Consider the following 17,023-nt stretch of genomic DNA (forward strand, 5'->3'; position numbering starts at 1 on the left):
AATTAAGGACAAAAAATAAAATATACCAAATCATCCCAAGGCATTAAAATGGCAATCAAACAAAATGAAACCATTAAATGGAATGTGTAAATAATTGAAAAAGTGTGTTACTGCAAACGGGACAGAGCGAGAGAAAGAGAAAGAATCAATGAGAGCATGCAGAGTCAGCCACAATTGCCCTCAGATTACCCATACGCACTGTATGCTGCTTGGGCCGATAAGACGGAAATAGAAGGTCGTAAAAAGGGCGAAATTGAAAGAAATGACTGACGCTTAAACCACAAACACACACACTTCCACACACACACACTCGCACAGAAAATATGAACTGATGACAACAAACAAAAGCAGCAACAGCCGCCGCCGCTGCCGCCAAAACAGTCAACAAAATCTTTAAGATAAGACCAGACCAAGACACACCACACCAGAACTTGAATGAAAAACTTAAAGCTACAACTTGAAGGCATAAAAAGCAGCTGATTAAATTTATTATGTCACTGTCTGTCTATCTGACTGTCTGACTGACTGACTAACTGAATGACTATTTCACTCGTCTTTTGTCTCAGTTCTTATTTCTGGCCATCCTCCATTACGTTGGTTAGTAAATTGAATTTGTTCGGCTGCTTATCAGCTTTGCTTAAGAGGTCTCTGCCCAGCTTAGCCTTTATATATATGTATGTATATAATTCACTCTATTTGTTTTTTTGTTTTGCAATTGAACTCTTGAAAGAATTTATTTTTTTCCCTTAAATCTCTGCAAATGTTATAAGATAACGTTCATGATTCTTGTGCCAAATACTTTACAGATAACAAAAGCTAAACGACAAATGAAAGGCAGCATTTTTTCCTTAAGTACAATACATAGGTATCAAATACCATTACTTTAAACTGAAAATCAAATCAAATTCACAGCAAATAACTTATTTTATTATAGAGATTTAAGATTTCAAGAGAGTGTTCCATATATTTCAACATTTGCACGTTGAATGCCATAAGCGATCCAAGTTGTATTCAAGAGATAATTACCCTTTGGGAATGGCATAATTTTTGTCATTTTATAATTCACAATATCAACTGGTAGCTTTTCCACTATAATGTGATGCTAAGCAAACAAGAAAATTAACCTTTACACTCATTTGTCCTTAGTTACTTACATTAAAGGGGCAAGAGTGATTTATATTTGTATGGGACATTAGGAAACCCTGCAAATATGTGCCAAATGGATTGAATGTTTCATTGGACATTAATTTACAACCGTCCAGTGTGATTTCAGATGTAATTGGAACATAGCCATTAGATCTTTTTAGCCCTTGAAATTTAATCTGCAAGTACACTTAAGTAAAAGTGAAATTCCCATTCATTTTATGGAATTCTAGTCATACTAACTTACCGAAAATTTGTTTACAGGAAGTTTATACAAATTAACCTTCACTGACATGTACTTGTAGGTTCGATTTATTGATTTCAAATAACAATATTCAAATCCACAGAATTGCTTATCCAGGGCGTCGCATTTTAAATTCGTAAACTCAAACTTTGATTGTATCTTTTGTGAAGAATATTATTGTGGGCGATTAAAAAATTTACTTTAAGATTATCATTAGAAATTAACCTTTTTGGCAAGGATTAGAAACGAAATGATCCAGAATATCCAGCGATGACTAAATAGGTAAATCATTGTTCGAAGTCTCGATACAAACTAATGGAAGTTTTTTCACTAATGACATGTGACATATCAATTTTCCAGATGAGCAACTAGTTGATATTAACCGATAAAAATTATATTATAAAAGGCAACGCATTACCGAGAAAATTTGATTTGATCTAATATCATTTGTGTTTAAATGCTATCGAAATTATATTAGTTCCAATTATAATTTTATACAAATGACATTAAATCAAGTTAGCTATGGGCTAATCGGGCTGAGAGAGCATGTAATCTAAATGTTTCCAATAATATTTAGTTCATGAAAATGTTTCATGAATTTGATTTAGTTTGATATCTAATATCAAAATGATTTTTAGAAGTTTACAGTCATATGATATGGGTTTAGGATCAGGATGCGTTTTCTAGGCTTAGGATTTCTGACTCTTATATTTGAATTCAACTTTTCTACGATTACGTTAATCCATCTTGCATGATTAAGGGCTATAATTTCACATAATTCTTTGTCATAATTTCGCACTCCAATCCAAACAGGTCAAAATATATCGATGCCTCATTAACCTACTTTCTAAATGTGCAATTAACAGATCCAAATAAGTCATAAAATGTAACATTTTAAAGCTTATAGCCCAACTATTTCCTAATTTTGCAGTTCCAATTTATACAATTTTCCACAAAAAACGTTTTATTGGATAGTTTCAAGTTCCCTTTACGGATGTTTACAAACCAAATCAGGAATTTTGATGACCACTGTACTGTCCCTAGGCTATGTGAAGTACGTGCTTTTGGGAAAATGTGCCGAGCACTTTCCCAAAGAGAAAAATGCATCAATTCAGATCTCATCTCATTAAGAGTGTGTGTGTGGCTTGGTGATTTGAAATATTAACCCAAAGAGATGAAATTTATTTCATATGGTAATTTGGAAAAACATAAAAACGCTCTTAATTCTTAATTAGAACTTTGGAGTCAGTTTCTGTTGATAAATTTGAAATTCTTGGAGTCACGTGTCCGCAATGGGCATTAACCCTTTTTTTTGGGTGATTTCTGGCCAGCGATTAATTAACCAAAATTTTGTGATTTTTGGTATGATTTTTTTTTATGGATTTCTGCATTTACCTGTTTTTCTTCTTTTGCATTCACCCAGACAATTAACAGGCGGTTGTTATTGTTGTTGCTGTTTGCTGGCGTTTAACAAATGCAAAAATAATTATAATTAATGCAGAGTTTTTGGCCTTGAACTTGCATAACCTGACGCAGAAGCTCCGATTGCGTCTCTGCTTGTTTTCCCCCTCTCTCTCACTCTATCTCTCTCTCTCTCTCTCTCTTCTCTCGCTCAAATCCACGTAATTACTTTGTCGTCGTTTTAAGTATACATTTTTTGTTGTTGTTGGTTTGTTTTTTTGTCGAATTGGCCAACAGCAGAATCGTCATCATCTCCCTCATGGTGGGTGAGCCCCATAGCACACAAAACACAAACACAACAACAACAAAAAGACACACACATTTCACATTCACATTCATATTTATTTTAGCTAAAAGCAGCAACAACAAGAAAATGTTTTAGCATTTAAATATTTTCAGCTTCGTTGATTGGAGGGGGTGGAGAAGCCATTGCAATTGCAAAAACATGAGAGAAAATTCAACAAAATATAATTATTATTTCTCTATGCCAAGTTCAAGGTGATCATAGCTAGCAATTTGTGTCTAGAGGTTTAAATTACTCACCATTGACCATAACTGACAGGTAGATTTCAATGCTAATTAATAACTCAGAAAGAAGATAAAAACACAATATTTAACTTTTAGATATTATACAAGTTTTCCCTCAAAGATGTGGCTCTCGCATTTTACATGGCCTACATTTGCTGAACTTATGGAAAACCAAGGAGCGTAGTTTGCCTTTATTTAAACGGGGTTATAACTAAGAGGTTATGATTAGTTCTTTTAAGGGCAAATTGATAAAGTTCGTTCCTGAGTATTAATAATAATCAAAATGTCACTTAAATTTTTGTTTTAAGTTGTTCACTCTCCGCCAACAAAGGACACAATGTTAACGAAATTCTTAAGGAAAGTGTATCCTTTTGTTTTCTGATCTACGCTCATGTTAGTAAATGTTTTCTTTGGCATCTCTGGGCATTTCTTATGCAACATTTGCAGATACATTTTCCGCATTTCGTTTCATTCTCCATTCATCTTTCTCCCTCCTTTTTAAGTTTCAGTTTTTTTTTCTCTTTGTGCTCTTTGCTGTTTGCAATTTTATTGCTAAATTAAGTAATTGGTACAAGAAGCCCCAGTCTCAGCCCCCAGAAAACCTACGCCCCCTTTGCCGTTTTTGTCTTCACCCGTTTTGGATTCTTGCAATTTACTCGTACATGTGTTTGCGCTTGTATTTGTATCTATTAGAACAACGAATGTATCTACATCTGTGCAAATGCGAGGCGTCGGCACACAATGCAAAGTCTTTTGTATTTCGTATGCATTCTGCATTGCATTTTGTGAGACTGGGAGATAAATGTGTTTGCGCAATTTGGCCTAAATTCGTGCATGAAAATTCTTTCAACTGAGAATAAAATAACAACCGAACATCTGAAGTTGAAATCCATAGAAGGCCCCGATATGGGCCAGCCAGGAGACTCCAATTTAGTGAACAAACAGGCAATTCATTTCTGAAATGAAATGAAATTGAAATGGCCGGCCATAAAATCGCATTACGAATTAATAAATAAAGCATCTACCGAAAATAAGAAAGAAATGTTGAAAAAGAGAGTGTGAGAGGCTGATGATACGAGTTCAAGCACAGGCGATAAAATGAAGCACTCAACTCGCAAAGCGCACAGAAGAGCTGAAATTAAATTTCAAGGTCGCCAAGCACAAGAACTGAATTCTTCGTTTTTTTTTTTTTTTTTATTTGTTAGCATGTGCATGAAGATTTGTATTTTGTCGCGGTTTCTTTTCGATTTTGAAACCCTGTATCCAAAGTGGCTTGATACGGGTATATAAGAATCTTTCGAAACTTCTTGATATACCATAAACTAAATTCGATCTTTCCAAGTAAAGATTATTGACAATTTGAGAGTTTTTTCTTTTTACGTATACTTAATATGGGCGACTTTAACTACGCCATCGAAGGGCAAGTTTAGGCACCTGAATTGCCTTTAAAACCTGACTTAAAAGTCTCTGACAGTTACCTGAAGGTTCTTTTTAACAGTCTTTAATGACTTTTGGATCTTTAGTTTCAATTTCGTTTTAAGAAATTTTTAAAACTTTAAATAAATTTCTAAATTTTTTTTTCTTCAATAAGATAATAGCATTAATCCCTAAAATTGGTGATTAATAGATTGCTGAAAAGACATGAAAAGACATCAAAATTCTCATGAGTTCATGTTTTTCATTTCGAAATGAAAAGAATTTTGATTAAACAAAAGTTGTTTGTTGGTAAGAGACGCTTTTAACTAATCAGGTCAAGACTAGATAGTAATTTAAAGCCAAGCTTTAAGTAGGGTATCTAAAAGGTCGTTGCTTAGATTTAGAATTAAGGCGAAAAGAATGTTTTGGGTTTCTCAATTTGTTGAAAGAAGAATTAGCCGGTTAGTCAACAGAAGCCGAAGACAGCATCAGTGAATTCTTGTTGTATGTAAACCTCAGAAAGAAAGATGCCATATTCTTATAACTTTTATTTTTTATATTTTTAAGTCGCAGGTAAAGCGACAAAGATGTTTTTTAATTTCAGTGCTAATTAAAGATTTTGCCCAGAATCCGTTTTGGGGTTTTATATGTGCCTGAATTTATGTGTGCATGGCTTTCTTCAAATTGCGCAGCAGCCTGTTTCAGCTCTTTTATATTTTGGCGACGAGTTGTTAATGAGATTGGGGATATTGGGGCTTGGGGTATTGGGCTTGGCTTTGTCTGTGTCTTTTGGGTGCTGCCACTGACCTTGACCCCAATGATATCAGAATGCTATAAACCAGCTCCTTGCCAAGTATTGTGATTCTATAAAAAGAGAAAAAAATTAAAGAACAGAGACATACACACAACATCAGTTAAGACTAATTGAGTTTGGCTAAAATTGGTCAATATGCGCAGCAGCAACAACAAGACAAGAGCATCCACTCCAAGTCGCGAGACGAAGCAAATCCATCAACGACAGCAGCTCAACCAAAATGACATCATCATCATCATCATCATCGTTAACACCATCATCATTATCACGACAATTACTTGGAATACAAATAAAGAATTGTGACCTGAACCTGGTCACAGATCTCCTCCTCACTTGCAGCATGATCATGACTAGGCACAACCAAATGGCACCAAGCTCAAAAGTCTCAAGACTCGAATGCTGCAAAAGCACCTTAAATGGTTAGAGCTCAGCAAACATATAGTGATGGTGCGGCCATATGTTTGAGTCGATTCTACCTGCAGTTGAATTTGAAAACAATAACGAGAAGATCAAGAGTAAAAAATCACAACCAACCAAAACAAACAAATAAAAATGTAAAAATAAACCCAAGATGGTAATGAAGATTTGCGAATCTGAAAAAAAAAAAAAATTATATTCTGAATCAGTTAATCGATTTCTATGAATGAGATGACAATTTTAATGCCATTCTCATGAAATATTTCTATGGAAATTTAATATTAATGTTTCTATTGATAAATCTGCTTAAAGTAAATCTTTCTAGAAGATATTGCTAAAAAAGTTTTCTTGGAAATCTCTAATTAAGATTGTAAATTTTTAAAGAGAGACTTTTACTTAAAAAGTTTTTGTAAGCCATAAAAAGAGATTCACACATTTTTGGCAACAAATTTTGGCAAATAACCTAATGTTTAATTATTTATTTTAAATCTTATTTACTTTGTCAATACAAACAAATTAAATAGAATATAAATTATTTGGTTAGATGGAAGACATTTCATTAGTAAAGAAATTAACTATTTATGGATATATTTATAAAAAAAATTAAGAAAATTCTTTGTAAAATATTTCATTACATTCTAAATTAAGTACTAATTTTAAATATTAAAATATTTTTTTTTATATTTTCAATGGTTTTAGTTAAAACACCATTATTTTCCATTGTTTTTATTGCTGTTCAAGTATAGTATAAATAATATATAGTTCAACCTTTAATTTAGACATTTGATTCTATATAGAATCATCCGCCCTGGCTAAAAGAAGTTCATTGAGAAGTTTGTATACCCTTACAAGTTGCAAGTTTATGTTTCATGCTTAAATAGTAATATTAAATATCCCAGATGAAATATCTAAAACTATCCTTTAAATTTGAGCTATACGATTATCCGATCTTCCACTGTATTTTTGTGTACTAAATATTAAATTAAATTAATACAAATTTATGAAGTCAAGTACCAAAGACTATGTTTTTCGGCGATTGTATGTTAGTAATAATATTAAACCTATAACAGTTAAGTATTCTTCTCATTTCATTAAAATATGTATGTAATGACTTAATATACTCCTCCAGCTAGGACATATCCTTAAAGCTTAACATGGACTGCAAAATCTTGAATACTCCTCGTAAGTTATAGAAATATAAATTGATGCAAACTTAATTGAAAATTAAACCGAAAAAATATGAAAAATCAAATTGAATTTTTCTTCAGCCATTCTCAAACAAATATTTATTGCTCCCTTCTAATGATTAATGATCTGCGGGCCACTCTAAACTTGGCCATCTAATAAGTTAATTAATGTGTATAAATTGTATGTAAATATTATTAAGTCATTTAAATTATATTTCTGTGAGGCACAAACCAATTTTCAAATGGCACACACACACACACACACACACGCCAACCCTTTAAACCGACCAAGAAATGAGCATATGTTCGTATGTATGTATATTTGGATGTGAAACAACCCGTAATTAGGCATTTTGGAAGTTGTTGTCTTTTGTTTGGCTCTTTTTTTCCAGTTGTTGCTTTTGTTTTGTTTGTTTGTTGTTTGAAATACTTTTTTTTGACAGCTTTTCCTACCCTTTGCCCCTCCCGCACAGCACTTATTGTTTGTCTCACTCAAGTGGCAATTAGTGTTGACATTCATTAGCTACGATTAAAATGAGATCAGATTATGAGTAAGACGTGAGAGGAAGGCGTTGAGATATATGTACATATATATAGTGCCAAATTTTGTGTGATTCACATGCAAGGGATTAAAATTATACGTGCTAATTAGTAAAAATTAAAGGGGGGGAATGTAGGTTGAAGGAGGTGAAGTGGCTATGGAGAATGGAAAAATTTTAAGAGGGAATCAAACACAAGTCGCAATTTCCTTTCAAATGTGTGTGTGTGTGAAAATCTAGAACACATTGGCACATTCATCTCTGGCCTCTTTGACTTTTATTTTCGTTTTAGGTTTTTTTTTTTCTGTTTTGCTCTCTGCAAAATGCATTTGAAATGGAAAACAAAACCAACAGCAATATAGAAGACTACAAAGAGCACACATTTCTCATTGTGGGCCGACGTCGTCGTCTTGCAGTTGCACAGATGCAGATACGTTCTAATAGATACAAATACAAATGCAAGGCACATGTACAAGTAAATTGCAAGAATCCAAAACGAGTGATCAAGACGGGAATGCTGGGAGATGCTGGGCAGGGGGCCAGTGGCTTCTTGTACCAATTACTTAATTTAGCAATAAAATTGCCTAGAATAGGCAAGAAAGAGTGAGACAGACGACGACGACGAAGAGCCGAAAGGGGTAAAATGAAATGAAACGCAGAAAATGCATCTGCAAATGTTGCATAAGAGATGCCGAGTGATGGGCAGAAGAATGCTTCGCATTGATGACCAAATGTGGGTCAGTGTGCACATCATAAGCAACAGATGAGCTAAATAACCGACTAGAAAGATGCAATTTTCTTCATACAATTTCTGCTTGAGGTTATTTCAAGTCGAAGTCATCTTCACAGTTTTTGGGTCTGAGTTATTAATTAACTTTCATCCCGCCTCTGGGCATCTTTCCCTTCTCCATATCCAAATGGTCTTGTTGGTGGGCGTTGCCATTCGAAATGGATGAGCTGGCTTGCACTTGACTGACTCAGTTTAAAAAATTCGTCAGTTCTGCCAAAGCCTCAACCAAGTGGCTTTTATTATGATCGTTGTCGATCGTTCTGTTCGCTGCTTACCTGCCCCTCGCCTGCTGTCCATCCGTCCGTTCGTCTGTCTTTGTCAAAGGTGAGCGCGTTTTATGCATGACTAATGGTCGACTGTATTTGTCAGCCTTTTAAGCAAAATGCTAACCTTGAACTTGGCAAATGTATTTCGTGTAGTATATGTATGTATAAAGTGTTTAAGATGTGGCAAAAGGTGATCGCAATTGACACTTTTGGTTTTATTCTTTAATGAAGTCTTAAGTGTTTTGGTTAACCCATCTGGTCAATAAGAAATCTATGAAATGTTTCATAAATTCTATATATATATATAAGTATATAACCACAATTTGAAGGTCAATTAGCAAGTAAAAATGTTTGCAATGTATCTAAATAAACTGAGTGCATTCCTTTTATTAATAAAAACAATTGTTTCAACTGGTATTCGGAATTTGTATTCATTTTTGACGGTTAAGTCTCGTTGAGAGATCTTTGGAAATTAAAATTCATAATTATTTATTAAGATTTCTTATACATAGTTTTAATAAATAAACTTAGAATCCGAAACAGGATATCTTAAGGGAAATTTAGTTATTTGTAATTACATTTAAGGGGGTCGGTAATTGCACTAAATCTATTATGATCTCTTATGATCTTAAGTGAAAAGTGCCAAACTTGACGTTTCTAAATATTTATATATATTAACTTGTCAAATAATTTTTGTTCAAATCGTTTTTCTTTTCAAAATCATACACACATCTGTTTACTTAAGCCATTTTTCTGATTTTTTGCCTTTTCTTTGACACCATCTGTAAATTTAAGCCATGTACTAAATGCATCATGAGGGCTTTATTAACTAGCGAAAGTTTTCTCAGCCATTTTGGATTGCCATCTAAATCAAATAACTGTGGTATGAGTGCCCACCCATTTATTCTATCCCGTGTATATAGCCAAGGCAATTATTCAAAACATCCCGCAAAGGATATAATCGATGCTATTAAGAAATCACAGGAGATAAAGCATTCGAAGAATGGAACTTTATTTAAGACAGAAGTGTCCCTAAATCCTTTTGAGTATCAAATAATATCGTTCGCAAAGCAAATTGGGCCAAAACCAACGAGAAAAACTGGTGGCTCGAAAGCCGATCCTCCGGCATTTTGTGATCCTCCAAAAAAAGATGCACCATGCAAACTACAGCCAGGGAGTTCAAATGAAGTATTACAACCAGCATCAAATAAGGACGAGAAAATGAAACCAGCTGCTAAGACTGAGCCCGGGAAACCAGAATCACCAAAAGCACCTAACAGAAAAGCAAACGAAAAACGGTTAGATCATAAGCAAACAACTGATAAAAAGAAACCACTTAAGAAACCTTCACGACAGGACACGAAGATGATTGCTGAAAATTCAAATCCTTCCAAAAAGCAGGACCAACCTAAAGCAGCTAAGAAAAAATCACTCAAGAGTCCTTCACAACATGACATGAAAATTGTAGCTGCAAAGTCCAATCCTCCTGGAAAACCTGAACCTCCCAAAACAGCTGTGAAAGAGGCAAACGAAAAAGGGTTACAGAATGATAAAACGTTACCAATCAAAAAGCTCTTCACAACATGACATGAAAATTGTAGCTGTAAAGTCCAATCCTGCTGGAAGACTAAAACCATCGAAAGCAGCTGAAGATAAAATGGAACCAATCAAGAGTCCTTCACAACATAAAATTAAAAGTGCGCCCTCAACTAACCGCTTAGATGCTGGTCAAATAAGATCCGGACTTCGTTCACCTCCCATGCAGTCAGAAAAAACAGCATCCAAGAAAGTTAAGTCGCCTGCACGTAAAAAGATGTTAGATGCTAATCCTATACCTATAATACCTGGTTTTCCCGTTGGCAAGTTTCCATGTCTTGACAAAGCTGCAGATAAGAAACAAGAAAGCGAGGACGATTCAAAATCCTTTAACAAAAAGGAAAAGGAGAAATTGCCCGAAGGAGATAAGTGTTATGACTCCAAAAAAGACCAAAACAAAGATTATTTGATGTCAAAGTCTAATGGCAAAAAGTCTACTGATGATTCTTGTAATAAATCCAAAGACCATAATCAACGTAAGGAGCCCAAGGAAAGCAGATTGAAACATATTATCAATGATGATTGCCGGAAATTAAAGAAATCCACAAAGAAATATGATGGAGATATGACACTTAATGCTAATGATTCTAGTTCAAAGTCTGAGGATTCGAAATATCCCCCCATACCACCAAAACAAACAGCTGATGGAAAGATATATAGGAGTCCTCTTGAAGAAAAAGCTAGAGGCAAACTCAAGGAAGTCAAAGAAGGAAAAGAAGCTCATCCGAAAACTGAAGCAACAGTCCATAAAACTAGCGATTCAATGAAATCAGCTTTAGAGGATCCAAATTCAAAGGAGAAGACTGCAGATTACTCTGCAAAAAGTTCTAAGCCATCAATTAGCTCATCCAAAAACACAAAAGAAACTGAATCCTGTGAAGACAATGCGAGACAAAACCTATTAACTTACCCAGTAACGCCTCTTAAGGAAACACTGGATCGTTATCTTTGCAGTGTGAAGCCTCTTGTGGACGATGATTTGTTTAATTTGGAGCAACAATTGGTAAAAGAATTTCTAGATAAAGATGGAGCTCAGCTTCAAGCATTCCTAGAGAAAGAGGCAAATTTGAAAACAAATTGGCTAACTGAACGTTGGACAAATGCCGCTTATTTGGAAGTTCGAACTCCTCTCACCGTATACACGAGTCCTTGCTTGGCATTTCCATTACAGAAATTCCTTCATCCCATTGACTATATAACATTTGTAGCCAAATGTATCTACGGTATGCTGGAATTTAAGAAAATAGTGGACGAGCATAAAATACCCGTTGTGAAGATGTGCCAGTACGAACTCGATAATAGTCAATTTGGTAAAATATTCGGAGGAGTGCGTATACCACTGCCGTGTATGGATGCGTTTGAACAATACAGCCATTCTGATTATGTGATAGTCATAAATAAGAATAATGTAAGTATTTGGCATAATTTATATTACTTAAATATTTAAATTACTTGTGATAGTTTTACAAATTGCCCGTTTATAATTGTGATGGTAAAATTGTGCATGTCCATGCTTTGCGTGATCAGTTGGATGGTATTGTTAATGGTCAGAGCGAACATGGCGATACTATGGGTCTTCTTACCCACGATACCCGTGATAATTGGGCAGAAGTACATGAATTTCTAAGGCGTGATGAAGATAATTGTCGTATCTTAAGTGTTATTGAGAAAGCTCTATTTGCTGTTTGTATGGACGAGTATGTGGATTTGCCTCCTGAGGGTGAGCAGCGAAATCTACAGGCAGCCCATCTGTTGCATGGCGGTGGACGTCATTTGAATAGTGCCAATCGTTGGATGGACAAGACACTGCAGTTGATTGTTAACCCAAATGGTTTCTCCGGCATTTGTTTTGAACATTCACCGGCCGATTGTCAGCCTCTGGCCATGCTCATGGACTTGCTACAGAAAAATATGTGAGTGTGATCCCAACTAATGCCAATCTTATGAAAAACTAGCTAACATATTTCTTTAATCTTCAATCTTTACATTTACAGTCGCCAACCTGGTTATGGTTGTGAGAGCTGTAATGACGGAAAGGTTAAACCATTTACTCCATTGATATTTAAACCTCTTAACCAGTGCACAGAGCTATGGATGTCTGTAGCCGAGCGTAATATTGATAGCCTCTGCAAGCATTTCCAGCTGAATGTTTTTAAATTCCATTGCCATGGCAAGAACTTCATTATGGCTCAGGGTCTCAATGCGGATAGCTATATACAAATTGCCCTACAACTGGCATTCTACTTAATGCATAAGGAGCTGCCGTCTCAATATGAATCGGCCCATTTGCGTATCTTTAAAGGAGGTCGGACTGAAACCATACGATCAACAACAATTGAATCGAGTGCATTTATCAAGTCCATAACATCGCCCGATTCATCGAAAAGGGATCGCATGGAAGCCTTACGGGCTGCTGTCGATGCTCATCAAGAGCTCATGAAATTGGCTCTCCTTGGACGTGGAGTGGATCGTCATCTGTTCGGTCTTCAACAAATGGCCAAAGAGAATGGTCTTCCACTGCCACAATTCTTCCAGTCGCCGACCTTTTTAAAATCAATCAACTATCGAGTACTTAGCTCACAAGTAGCCACCACCCATGATGCATTTCTAGCCTTTGGACCACTTACAACCTGTGGTTATGGCTGCTGTTACAATCCACGCAGTAATGATATAATATTCTCCATATCCAATTGGAATACCCACAAGAAAACCTCCGCCAAAGTTTACGGTCAAGCCATAAACACAGCCCTAAATCATATGCGAACATTGGTACTGGAAACAGGCGGCGATCGAGGGTCCATTGAATTATGCAAGTGCGATGGTAAAAGTGACAAAAAATAATGTGTTCGAAAATTTCATAATAAATAGTTAAGTATTGGCAATTTGTTGGTTAGTTATCCAATTTTTTATCGACTTTTTGAAGAGGCCTTATTCCAAAGACCTTAATGATAATCTTAGCACAGAAAACTTTGCCATAATTAGCTTGCGATATCATTTGTTATTCAAGCGCGTTTAAGAAGGTTTGTCTAAAAGTTAAATCGATAAGTAAAGGAATCTTCGCTTTGTTTCTTCGTTTCTAGCATATACAGACTAAACCTGTTCTTAAAATTATATTTTTTACCGTTCTTGACATCCGAGTAAACTTGGCGCCCTTTTTTTAACCCTCTCGACCGTTCAAATTTGTATTCACACCTGAACAAATTTCTTATCATACCCTAAGAGTTAGTTTTCAAAACTGTGTTTTCTTGAAATTTTTATCGGATCAAACTAGAGCGTATCGATTACACATAATGTTATACACTCATAGAAAGAGAGGGTATATTGCAACTTCAAATAATGTATTTTGGCATAAATTAAACAAGTATTATATATAAGTAAGAAGTCTTTAGTATTTAAAATAGTTTCTGGGCTAAATTTTTCCTCAAAACGGTTTTCTTTTTCCTTTAAAACTTGGCAAACTCATCAGAAATGGGGTTTTAGCCAGTTTTCACGATTTTGCTACCATGACGACGATGTGGCTTGCTTCATTACCTCGTACTTAGAACTTCGATGGTGTGGCTAAATGGGAAAACTGCAACGCCAACATGGCATGGATCCATTAGTGTCGTCTGCCCAGTTCCGTAAATTGTTGTGGCCATTGTGTAAATATTAACAATATCAACAGCTTGAGGCCGGCAGCAGCAGCAGCACCACCACCACCAACTGAATGATTACTTTGCCAACTGAAGTAGCTGAATTATACGTATGACGCAAACGATGCTGAGCCCAAAGTGTGCAAAAAAAACAACGTAAAATGAAATGCAATAATTGCATATTGACCCATTTCCAACAATGCATTGCGAAGGGCATTGTGGTGCTGGTGGTTGAGGTAAAGGCGGGGCTGCATCGGCTGGTGCTGCTGCTGCTGTTTGCCGTTTGGGTTACGCATGCGTGAGCGTTGCCTTCATTTAATTAGGTGGCGACACCTGTGCGGAGACAGAGGCGACACACTCAGAGTCGTCGAGTCGGAGTTGCAGTCACAGTCACAGTTACAGACGCAGACGTCTACGTCAACGTCGACGCAGTAGTCACCCATCAATCAGCGAACGTGGCAAACAAGGCGGCAAGTGAGGCGTGAAAACGGCAAAAGCGAAAAAGCGAAAACGAATTGAGAGGATTGCCGGTGGTTATTGAGAAGGAGGTGAACCAGTGGGACAGGGGAGCGGAGTCACATAAGCGGGAGCGTGTTTAAGCTCATTTGACAATGAAGTGCTTTTGCTGCGTTTTTTTTTTTTGTTTTTTTGGGCGCGTTTATTATTTGCCTGCCCCACTTTGCGTACACCGGCGATAATTGACGACGCCACGGTGGCTGCAACGACAATGACGATGAAGCCGACGCTGATGGCCCACGATTCGGGCTGCACTTTAATAAAGTACCCACCATTCGATGAAAACCCCCCAAAACACATTCTCACACTCTCAAACACACACCGAAAATTGTGAGTGTTTTTCACTTTAGGGCATTGCCTTCGTCGCATCTAAGAGCATTGTGCAACTGAAATTGCATTTGGGAAGTCTATTTGATTCGATTGAATAGCTTTTTGAGCTAAGAGTAAGCAAAAAAGGTAAAAAACAATTGAAGTGGCTTAAAGAAAGTGCAGGAAAAACAGCTAACTGGCGGATCAAAAATGACTTCAGTACTATTCGAAAGAATGATTAAGTTACCCCATTTATAAACTGTTAAATTGGGCCGACAGGTACGCTAAAGTTCACCTGTGCCTAAGGTTGTGTGGCATGTGAAAGGGTTTGAGTATATTTAATGAATTGGGTTTAATAAATTGCAAATACTAGGTAAAGGTCATAGCAGAGTAATCACGAAAACGAACTTTTTTTATATTGAATTAAGTACTTAAGCTTTGTGTAATATTCATATCTTTGATTCTGTTAAAGGAGTTCAAAGATTTTAAGTAATAGATCGACAAATTCAAACGATCATCATTGAAATGAAAAGAACCAACAAGAGAGACTATGACTCTGGTTAATTATATAGATAGATTAATTTATCAAATTCCCTTGATGTTTAGTAGTAACTTATCTTATAAACTCTTCTCTATCTTATAAGCTCATATATTTGCATGTATGTAAATGTGAAACCGGAAATAATATTGTAAGCTGTAAAATGTTGGTTAGATAAGAAACACAAAAAATGATATCATGTATTAACGATCATTTGTGGAAAGAACAAAGTCTAATTAAAAATTTTAAGTTTTTCGTTAATGTTCTTAGTAATCGAATGCCATATAGGATAATTAAGGCACAGGGAAAGTGGGAGGGAGTAAAATCAGTTCTGATTGAGACAATTTATGACTACTACAAGTACATTAAATTTTGTTCTTAATGAGATCATATCACTTTTTCAATAATAAAAATAGTTAATTAGTTTTTTTTTTTTTTACGTTTGTGAGATTGATTGTTGATTGATCAATTGTCAAATTGATTTTGTAAGTGTAAAATAAATTTGATAAATAAATCTATACTTAAAACTACTAGAGAAAGAAGGGAAAGTTGATTTTTTTTAACAATACAATTTCTGTCTTAAGTCTAAAATTGTACAAAAGAAAAAACAGTTGATAAAATGCAGAAAAAAGAATATAGAGATGATTTGCTGGCATTGAGTAAATGCGAATTTCCTCTGCATTGTGTGAAAATCCCGGTAAATTCACCCCTCACTACACCCCCCTTCCCTTAACATGTGTGTGTACTGTATAAGTTTTCCCAACTTGCAATTAGAACAAAAGTTGTAATTATTTTCTGTATTCTTTTGTTTCATTTCTATTTTCAAATCTCTGCTCAACGATGCTGAAAAATAATTCTAAAACTTTGTTGTGTTTTCTTCTCTTTATCTCTCACTCTCTCTTGCTCTCGTTGTTTTACACATGTTTCTCTTGTTCTGGCAAGCGAATTAAAACAACGTTATATAGTCGGTCTTTGGGTCAGTCAATGGATGATTAATACCGACCTATGCAGCATTGAGTCATGTCTGAAGAGCGTGAAACGATGCCAAAGCATTGAACTATGAACAAATGCGACAAGCTTGTACTCAGGTTTCTTTGATAAGCTAAACCAATTGATGAACTGTGGGAGTTGGGGGTTGTGGGGTCGGACTTAGGGGGGCAGAGGAAATCTAGTAATTAAAGTAGAACAAGTAATCGAATGAAAGAGAACAACGAAATGTGAAATGGACAGCTAAAATGGACACACGTGTCAATATGGAGAACGAACACATTTACTTTTTGGATAATTCACTTTTTGCAAAAAGCTAACCAAAAGTGACGCCACAGAGATGAGGCTCGAATGCTTAAGGCACGTAGTGACCTAACTTGGCCTCCTTAACAAGCGGATGAATGTTTCGCTGCTTATCTGAAACATGAAATATTTGGTAGACCAACCGTCGGGGATATCTTATAACAATTTCCTGTAATATTCTTTGCTGCGTACAGGATGGAATGGTTGACATAGTACATACATATATTCAATTGCTGAACAAAGGCAACAACAAACACAGGGTGCTTAAGCTGATAAGCAACAGACCAAATTGAATTTGGCAAGCACTAAGAGGGAGAAGGGGGCGGCACAGCTGCTC

General features: G+C 35.7%; 2 protein-coding genes across 2 annotated transcripts; one reads left to right on the forward strand and one right to left on the reverse strand.

Moving 5' to 3' along the window:
* Positions 1–946: 946 nt before the first annotated feature.
* On the reverse strand, positions 947–1,678 carry LOC137580786 (uncharacterized). The gene is made up of 4 exons (XM_068294907.1): positions 1,613–1,678; positions 1,391–1,546; positions 1,155–1,322; positions 947–1,102 (listed from the first exon to the last, which is right to left on the reverse strand). The coding sequence occupies exons 1-4, from the start codon at positions 1,676–1,678 to the stop codon at positions 947–949; spliced, it is 546 nt and encodes a 181-aa protein (XP_068151008.1).
* Positions 1,679–9,497: 7,819 nt separating this feature from the next.
* On the forward strand, positions 9,498–13,283 carry LOC137580621 (carnitine O-acetyltransferase). The gene is made up of 3 exons (XM_068294726.1): positions 9,498–11,809; positions 11,863–12,314; positions 12,396–13,283. The coding sequence occupies exons 1-3, from the start codon at positions 10,352–10,354 to the stop codon at positions 13,240–13,242; spliced, it is 2,757 nt and encodes a 918-aa protein (XP_068150827.1). The 5' UTR covers positions 9,498–10,351; the 3' UTR covers positions 13,243–13,283.
* The last annotated feature ends 3,740 nt before the right edge of the window (positions 13,284–17,023 follow it).

This window comes from Drosophila tropicalis, unplaced genomic scaffold, assembly GCF_018151085.1.
Source record: "Drosophila tropicalis isolate 14030-0801.00 unplaced genomic scaffold, ASM1815108v1 contig_845, whole genome shotgun sequence".
Lineage (NCBI taxonomy): Eukaryota > Metazoa > Arthropoda > Insecta > Diptera > Drosophilidae > Drosophila > Drosophila tropicalis.